At 40.9% G+C, this 9,441-nt stretch overlaps 1 protein-coding gene across 4 annotated transcripts in view; it reads left to right on the top strand.

The window, feature by feature from the left end:
• Positions 1-9,441, top strand: part of SUGP2 (SURP and G-patch domain containing 2) — a 47,516-nt gene that overhangs the window by 82 nt on the left and 37,993 nt on the right. For 2 of the 4 annotated variants that reach the window (XM_081958388.1, XM_081958385.1), the window contains exons 1-2: positions 4-702; positions 7,901-8,025. In XM_081958388.1, coding sequence (XP_081814514.1) covers positions 7,914-8,025 — 112 coding nt within the window. In that variant the 5' untranslated portion in view covers positions 4-702; positions 7,901-7,913. Of the gene's footprint in view, positions 1-3; positions 703-5,883; positions 5,954-7,900; positions 8,026-9,441 lie in introns of those variants that run through there. The other 2 variants (XM_081958387.1, XM_081958386.1) reach the window with 2 other exon arrangements.

Genomic DNA, 9,441 nt, shown 5'->3' with positions numbered 1-9,441 from the left:
GGACGGACGTTAATGGAAACCTCTCAGAGCTGAAGTGCAAAAAAACGAGAAAAGAAAAAAAAACGGCGAAACTTTAAGTGGCAGCGAGCATCTCTATCTCTTTGCTGCCATTTAGTGTTTGTCCGAATTTTTGCAAGTCAGATATGATGGGCTAAAGTTGTTAAACTGACGAAATAACTATTTGTTCGCTGGAAAACATCGGCTCCAGTTTCTTTTTTTTAAACGGGTTGAGGATGATGACTTGATATTATTGCTTTGAAATATTATCTTATTTCACCCACCCACGAAATTTTTCGGAACAAAATTTTCCTCCGGTGGGTGCTTGGCGCATGCGCAGAGCGGCGGTTCACTCGAGACGCCTTTTGCGCACGCGTTATTTGGTGGCTTGACGTCATATCCCTTAACGAGATTCTCTTGTCGCGCGTGCGCACCAAGTCGCGTCTGAATTGAAGACGGGATTTTTTTTTTCTTAAATAAATAAAGAAAGAAAAAGGGCCGGGCGAGTTAGAAGCTTTCTCCGCGTGCAAAAGAGAAAGTGCAAATCGGACGCCGCAGGGAAGAAGCTCCGGTGCGTGCGGCCTGGCCGCCGAGAGGGTAGAGAGGCGCTCGGCGCGTTCGCAGAAGGAACCAGTCGCTGGTTAATGGAGGTTGCTTTATGCTTTAGAGGTTGACGAGGCGGCTTCTCTTCTTCCCCGCCGCCTGGTAAGCCCGGGGAGGGGGGGCGGTAAAGCAGCAGCCGAAATCGAAGCATTTGGGGAAGAGCGGGGAGGAAATGGGAGAAAAGGCCTTATTTTTCTCCCTTCCCCCCCCCCTTTTCCAAGAACCATTAAGGTTATTTTTATATTGGATTAAGGATATTTCCCCCCCTTTTTTTGTTTTCACTGAGTTGTATTGTATTGGGGGATTGCACTGAGGGAGCTCAACCAATTTCATTGTACATAGGTTGTGCACTGGCGATAAAGAAGAATAGTAATAATTTATTTTATTCATGAAACTCGATCAACTGAACATTTAAAGATGTGTCACAAATACCATTGACTGGTGCTAATGGTTGATACGGGTTGCTACCAGCGTCTTAGGCATCAACCAAGTATCTTCTTAAAATATTGTTATTATTATTTACTTTATTCATTAAACATGAAACTCAGCCAACTGAACATTCAAAAATGCATTACAAATACCAGTAACTGGTGCTAATGGTTGATACGGTTTGCTGCCAGTGTCTTAGGTATCAACCAAGTACCTTCTTAAAATACAAGATGTTCTGAGGAAGACAGTTTTTTGCAGTTTTGCTGGTGTTATTGCAGGAAGCTGCAATATTATTATTATTATTATTATTATTATTATTATTATTATTATTATTATTATTATTATTATTATTATTATTATTATTATTATTATTATTGCATGGTTAATCTTTGGTGAGATTCACAGCCTTTGGGGCTGGTTGGTAGCTCAACAGCTCGGGTCCTAACCAAGGACCTAGGAACTGTTAAGGTAACGTCGAAGGATATAAGCTGTTCCAAGTAGGGCAGTTTTTTGTAGAATCAGAATGTTCAGATCTGATAAATTTAAAATTTCCAAATAGTGAGGTAGTCCTTTAGGTATTGCTCCAAGGGATCCAGTTACAATCAGGACAACACACGATTTCTTTTTCCACAGTCGCTCAACTTCAATTTGCAAGTCCCGATACTTTGTTATTTTTTCTTACTGTTTATCTTCAATTCGTGCATCTCCAGGTATTGCAATGTCAATGAACCATACTTTTTTCTTTTCAACTATTGTTATGTCAGGTGTGTTGTGGGCCAAGTGCCTGTCAGTCTGAATTCTGAAGTCCCACAGGATCTTGACTTTCTCATTCTCTAAAACCTTCTCAACCTGATGGTCCCAGTGGTTTTTGCTGTACTCACATCCAAACTTTTGGCACAATTTCCAGTGAATGATCTTAGCAACGCGGTCATGGCATTGTAGGTAGTCAGTTTGTGAAATTTTGCTGCACCCACTGATCAAGTGGTCGCAGCAAAATTTCACAAACTGACTACCTACAACGCCATGACCGTGTTGTTGTTGTTGTTGTTATTGTTATTATTATTTACTTTATTCATTAAACATGAAACTCAGCCAACTGAACATTCAAAAATGCATTACAAATACCAGTGACTGGTGCTAATGGTTGATACGGTTTGCTGCCAGCGTCCTAGGTATCAACCAAGTACCTTCTTAAAATATAAGCTGTTCCGAGTAGCGCAGTTTTTTGCAGTTCCACTGATGTTATTGCAGGAAGCTGCAATTTGTTGATGTATCTTGTAAAATTCTTGGACATGGTGCCAAGTGCCCCGATGACAATGGGTATCATTGTTAAATGTTTCATCCATAGCCATGTAGTTTCGATGGCCAGGTTGCGATATTTTATTATTTTTTCTAGTTCTTTTTCTTCGACTCTGGCATCTCCAGGAACAGCGATATCAATAAACTGCACACTTCGGCCCTCTACAACCGTGATATCTGGCGTGTTGTGCTCCAAATGACGATCCGTTTGTATTCTTATTGGAAGGATGAGGAAATATAGATATCTTCTCCTAAAGGATGATCTAACCAACCAAGAAAAAATAAAAACAAAAACCCAGCCTGGCCTCCTTCTCCTCTCTTTGCTTTTGGGAGGATTTTTTCAGAAAATGCTCTTTTACAAGTCCTTTACTCATTGCCTAGTTTGGAAGGATATATACAGGTGAAACTCAAAAAATTAGAATATCGTGCAAAAGTTCATTTATTTCAGTAATGTAACTTAAAAGGTGAAACTAATATATGAGATAAGACTCGTTACATGCAAAGCAAGATAGTTCAAGCCGTGATTTGTCATAATTGTGATGATTATGGTGTACAGCTCATGAAAACCCCAAATCCACCATCTCAGAAAATTAGAATATTATCTTTCTCTTGGCAATGCCCCATAGATTCTCCATGGGGTTCAAGTCAGGCGAGTTTGGTGGCCAATCAAGCCCAGTAATCCCACAGTCATTGAACCAGGTTTTGGTGCTTTTGGCAGTGTGGGCAGCTGGAAAATGGTCAGCGTCCCCATAAAGGTCGTCTGCGGAAGGAAACATGAACTGCTCCAAAATCTTCTGGTAGACCCTGGTCTTAATGAAGCACAGTGGTCCAAAGTATTCTTTTCTGATGAGAGCAACTTTTGCATCTCATTTGGAAACCAAAGACCCAGAGTATGGAGGAAGAATGGAGAGGCCAATCAAGCCCAGTAATCCCACGGTCATTGAACCAGGTGTTAGTGCTTTTGGCAAAAGTTGCTCTCATCAGAAAAGAGGACTTTGGACCACTGAGCAACAGGACTTTAAACCATTGTGCTTCATCCGATATTGTTCTATGTACAATCCTTGTTTTATTGATTGCATGTAATATTCTAATTTTCTGAGATGGTGGATGTGGGGTTTTCATGAGCTGTACGCCATAATCATCACAATTATGACAAATCACGGCTTGAACTATCTTGCTTTGCATGTAATGAGTCTTATCTCATATATTTCACCTTTTAAGTTGCATTATTGAAATAAAGGAACTTTTGCACAATATTCTAATTTTTCGAGTTTCACCTATATATATATACACATATATAAATACACACACACATACACGTGTGTGTGTATATAAATTAGGGTATGTTTGTAGGGAATTCAATTGTTCTTATAGATTGCAGAAAATTAGCATACACAGGGAATCCTCATCTTGCAGCTATTTGTTTAGTGACTGTTCGAAGCTACAAGGACACTGGAAAATAGGACCACCTTTGCAGCATCCTCAGGGACCAAGAGATCAAAATGTGATGCTTGGCAACTGGCTCATATTTATGACCGTTGCTGTGGCCATGTGATTCCCCTTTTGCGATCTCACAAGCAAAGTCAGTGGGGAAGCCGGATTCACTTAACAACCGGGTTGCTAACTTTTATCAATTGCAGTGATTCACTTACCGGTAGCGAGAAAGGTAAAATGGGGCAAATTTCTCACTTAACAAATGTCTACTTAACAACAGAAATTTTGGGCTCAATTGTGGTTGTAAGCTGAGGACTATCTATATTTAAAATTTGTCTGGCTTTGTGGTTCTTCTCAGTGCCCGCCAATGCTTTCCCCTCACCATTTGAGTGGAAAATGTTTAAGGATATGGCTTTTTAAAGAAAGCTTTCTATTATATTGCAGATGCTTCTCCCCTCCAACCTAGCATCGTTTGGATGTACCCGTGTCGGGGGTGGGTTCCTGCCAGTTCTAATCTCTTCTATAGAAGAGGTTTCACAAATCTACCGTGCTGTTTAGAACCGGTTCCAGCTGCCTCCCCACGCCTGTCTGCACCACGCTTGCCCTGCCCGCCGCTCACTGATTGGCTGGCTCACCAATTGTCCCGCCTGCCTCTAAGAGTCCTATCTAAACCATAATGCCTTAAAGCTGTCAAGTTTGAACACCCCTGGGGTTTTTTTTCTAAAGGGTTAGGGGTGTGAGGGTCTTGCAACTTGACAGCTTTAAGACTTGCACACTTCAATGCCAGAGTTCCTGAGCCAACATTTTGGTTGCTAAGCAAGAGCATTGTTAAGTGAGTTTCACCACATTTTACAAGTTGGCTGTGCCCACCCAGTCACATGACTGCCAAGCCACTCTCATTCGGTCACATGGCTGGAAAACCACTCCCACAAAGCAGGCCACACCTACAGAAGAGTTTCTTAAAAATTTTGAAACCCACTACTGATCCGTATATAACCCTCATCACTTCTAGCATGCATATTTATTCTTTTTATAATTTTTAGTTTCCTCGGAACATTGCTGAAGACTGATTTAGAATCTTTTTGAACAAAATATTTTACATGGAGGGGATATGTCCTCAGTCCCTGTTCACGTTCTCTGAAAAGAGATCTAGCAATTGCTGAGCAATACTCACTGTGCCAGTGAGAATATTTTTTTTTTTAGCAAAGGGAATCAATTTGAAATTGCAAAAAATGAGAACTGTGAGCGTTTGACAAAAATTGGTACTTTTGTGCCTCGATTAAATTGCAATGGCTATGTACTCAAATCTAAATAAAAGCACCTTTCTGAAATATTGAAGAAAGGGTATAGGGAAATGATGTGGTAACTCTTAAAAGGGGCTGCATGAAAACTCCCACATTCACAAATGCCTTTTGCACAAAACCAGCATGAAGTCAGGATTCAAAATACAATGTAATTGTAATTGCTAATCTGACACCTAAAATCATCAAAGATTTGAAAAACCCATTATATATATGCTATATAGCATGTCTTGAAAGTAACGGTAAATGTCATTTTTAGTTGGAATACCTTGTTCATGGCTATAGGAAAAGTCATTAATTAAACTAATCATTGAACTCTTATTATTTATATCCTTGCAAATAATATAACATTTGACCCTCTTTGTTGATCATTGTTTTCATACATGGGGGCTTGCACACCAAGACAACTAGACATAAGAACAGTTTTTTCCTGAACGCCATCACTCTGCTAAACAAATAATTCCTTCACAACTGTCAAACAATTCATTAAGGCTGCATTACTATTACTATTAGTCTTCTCATTGTTCCTATCACCCATCTCCTCCCACTTATGACTTTATGACTGTAACTTTGCTTCTTGCTATTGTTTCCTGATTGATTATTTGTACCCTATGACAATCATTAAGTGTTGTACCTTATGATTCTTGATGAACGTATCTTTTCGTGTCTTTTTATGTACACTGAGAGCATTTGCACCAAAGTGTGTCCAATCACACTTGGCCAATAAAGAATTCTATTCTATTTTATTCTATTGATATATCCTCTCTTTTCACTGCTCAGGTACTGAGAGAAGTACTGGCCTAGGTCACACAGCTGGCTTTGTGCCTAAGGCAGGACTAGAACCCACAGTCTCCCAGTGTCTAGCCTGGTGCCTCCATCACTATACCAAGGTAGTTTTTAGTTGATCATCTGGGTTCAAAATCAGCCAAAGGAGCAGAGCGCCCTTCTTTGACTTGGTCTGAGTCCCCAAGTTCTGGAAGAATCATGATTTCAGAAAGCCAAGCAGTACGTTGACCGGATCTGCATGTTAGAAATTTATCTCCTTTGCTGTAGCAAGAAGCCTCATTTCCCCACCCGGCTTCTTTTGTAGTGGCAAGAATCCCTTGCTTCTTTCTGCCTTTTCTGTAATTAAACATCATGTAAAGTAAATTGGTTCTTGATATGTTCCCATTTCTCTGAACCTGTTTTATGTGTCTGTTTCTGACTGAATTAAATGTGCTACGTGTTTAACCATTTATTATTTGATTCAAATATTAATGAATGTTATGGATTGCTTATTATTTTATTTTGGATTTCTGGAATGTATACGCTTGTTTAATATCCTGTAGTGCTATGGTCCTGATAGAATTGGTTTTGTGGGAAGCCTCAGTTTGTAACCCACCTTGATCATGCTAAATATAATGGCATCATCGATCATACGACAGTGACATTATATTTAGCATGATCAAGGTGGGTTACAAACTGAGGCTTCCCACAGAACCAATTCTGTCAGGAACACACACACACACACACACAATTTTATGTATGTATGTATGTATGTATGTATGTATGTGTGTGTGTGTGTTACAACCCCTGGTATGCCCAGGTTCAAATCCCAGTAAAAGGGTATGGCTAGCTGATGAGAGCTAAATAGCTTGAAATAGATCTATACTAGTCTCCCTTTATTTATTTATCAGCACAAATACAACACACACACATATATATGTTGTATTTGTGCTGATAAACAAATAAAGGCACAAATACAATACAAATGTAACAAAGGCAACATTAAAAATATGGTTTTCTGCCTGGATGGTCTCCTGGAGTGAGCCGAAAGATAGAAAAGGGAATATTTGGGCATATTTCCCTCCCATATTTGGGCATACCAGGGGTTGTGACACAATACACACAAACAGAGAGAGTATATTTACCATTCTTGTGAGAAAATAATTAATTTGGTTGCATTGGGATTTTGGAGGGAAATTAAATGCCTTTCTACATGTTTTCTTCCTCTAATGATCTTGATGCACTCAAGAGCAATATTACTGAATTTAGATTTAGATTTTGGATAGCGCTCTAAGCAAACTAGTTTATTCAGTATAAACCAGAGTCCCTACAACTCTTACTTTTTATTCCATGTGGTTGATTCTGCTCACATAAAAAAAAACCAGCTCTGCTGAATTTAAGGAAGTTTGGGTATCAAGCTTGGAAGCCATCTTTTACAGTGGGCCTCAAGCCTGTCACATATTTTACTACTGTGGGAAACTGGGATGGGGGATTGTATGAGGCATGAGAGCTGTGTAGTCATAATGACATTCTTTCTCAGAAAGTCAAGGTCATCTGGCCTTGGTATCTGGAGGGGCCGTATGCTGGAAGAAATCTCTTTGAGGGGCAGTGACTGATTGGACCATGTGAGGACATGTAGGTGCTGGGCAGGTCTTGAACTGGGCACATCTGGGAAAACCCGAATTTGAGAGCTTCCAGGTTTTCTGCACCCAGTTGAAAGCCCCAGCACCGACATGTCCTCACATGGTCCAATAAGTCACTGTCCCACAGAGAGATTCCTCCCAGCATACGGCCCCTCCAGATCCCGAGGCCAGATGACCTTGACTTTCTGAGAAAGAATGTCATTATGACTACACAGCTCTCCTGCCCCATACAATCCCCTCTCCCAGTTTCCCACAGTAGTAGAATATGTGGCAGGCTTGAGGCCCACTGTAAAAGATGGCTTCCAAGCCTGATGCTGGGCTTGAATGGTTGATGATTTAGAAATCTTACTCAGAGCTGTCTTTGGCGAAAGCTATAAGATAAAGAGATGTCAGTGGCGAATGCATATTCTTAAGTTTCCTCACTTTTAGTTCCAGAGTCAAGATGGCCTCCCAGCGGTTGACACGGGAGTCTTTCGATGCAATCATGCAGGTCAAGGCCAAACGATATCTGGACCGAAGCGATCCAATCGATGAGGCACTTCATCAACTCAGAGGTAGCAACGATTGTACAAATTATTTATTTGATAAATTTATTTACTGCTGAACTCCTCGTGGGAATTGCTCTGGGCGGCTTACTATAATAAAAAGGAAGAAAATAAAAAAAACACAACCGAAGTGATATAATAGAACCATAAAATAAAAAAAGGAACGCAATTAGAATACATAGATACGATAGCCAAAAAGATGGACAGGTGGAGAGCAGAGCACAAGGGGGAGGGAGGGGGAGTCTGCCATCAGTTTATCAGCCACCTCCAGTATAGAATTCCTTCATCTGGTCTCCAGGCCAACTGGCAGAGCCAGGTCTTTTAGGCTCTTGTGGGAGGATTGGAGGATTCGGGCAGGTTTTACCTTAGAGCAGGGCTGTCAAAATATTTCATTGAGGGCCGCATCAGGGTTGTGTTTGACCTTGGAGAGCTGGTGTGGGTGTGGCCAGGGTGGGTGTGGCCAGCTTGACGTCACCACCTGGGGCAGCCCGAGCGCTTGCCAGTGAAAGGAGGCTCCCAAGCTCCGGTTTGTTTTTGGGGGGAATATATTTTTATTATTTTTACATTTAAAACAATGCAGTACCGCGAAGTCGAAGTGACCATACATTCACATTATACAATAATACAATACAATACAATACAATAGTAGAGTTGGAAGGGACCTTGGAGGCCTTCTAGTCCAACCGCTGCCTAGGCAGGAAACCCTATACCGTTTCAGACAAATGGCTATCCAACATCATCTTAAAGACTTCCAGTGTTGGGGCATTCACAACTTCTGTAGGCAAGCTGTTCCACTGATTAATTTTTCTAACTGTCAGGAAATTTCTCCTCAGTTCTAAGTTGCTTCTTTCCTTGATTAGTTTCCACCCATTGCTTCTTGTTCTACCCTCAGGGGCCTTGGAGAATAGTTTGACTCCCTCTTCTTTGTGGCAACCCCTGAGATATTGGAAGACTGCTATCATGTCTCCCCTAGTCCTTATTTCTCTTAAGCTGAACATACCCAGTTCCTGCAACCGTTCCTCATATGTTTTAGTCTCCAGTCCCCTAATCATCTTTGTTGCTCTTCTCTGCACTCTTTCTAGAGTCTCCACATCTTTTTTACATCGTGGCGACCAGAACTGAATGCAGTATTCCAAGTGTGGCCTCACCAAGGCATTATAAAGCGGCATCAACACTTCACGTGATCTTGATTCTATCCCTCTGTTGATGCAGCCTAGGACTGCGTTGGCTTTTTTGGCAGCTGCTGCACACGGCTGGCTCATATTTAAATGGTTGTCCACTAGGACTCCAAGATCCCTTTCACAGTTACTACTATTGAGCAAGGTACCACCTATACTGTACCTGTGCATTCCATTTTTGTTGCCTAAATGTAGAACCTTACTCTTTTCACCATTGAATTTCATTTTATTAAATAGTGTCCAATGT

This window comes from Natrix helvetica, assembly GCF_964273705.1.
Source record: "Natrix helvetica genome assembly, chromosome: 1".
In the NCBI taxonomy this organism is placed as follows: domain Eukaryota; kingdom Metazoa; phylum Chordata; class Lepidosauria; order Squamata; family Natricidae; genus Natrix; species Natrix helvetica.
This window is presented reverse-complemented; position numbering and strand designations above follow the sequence as displayed.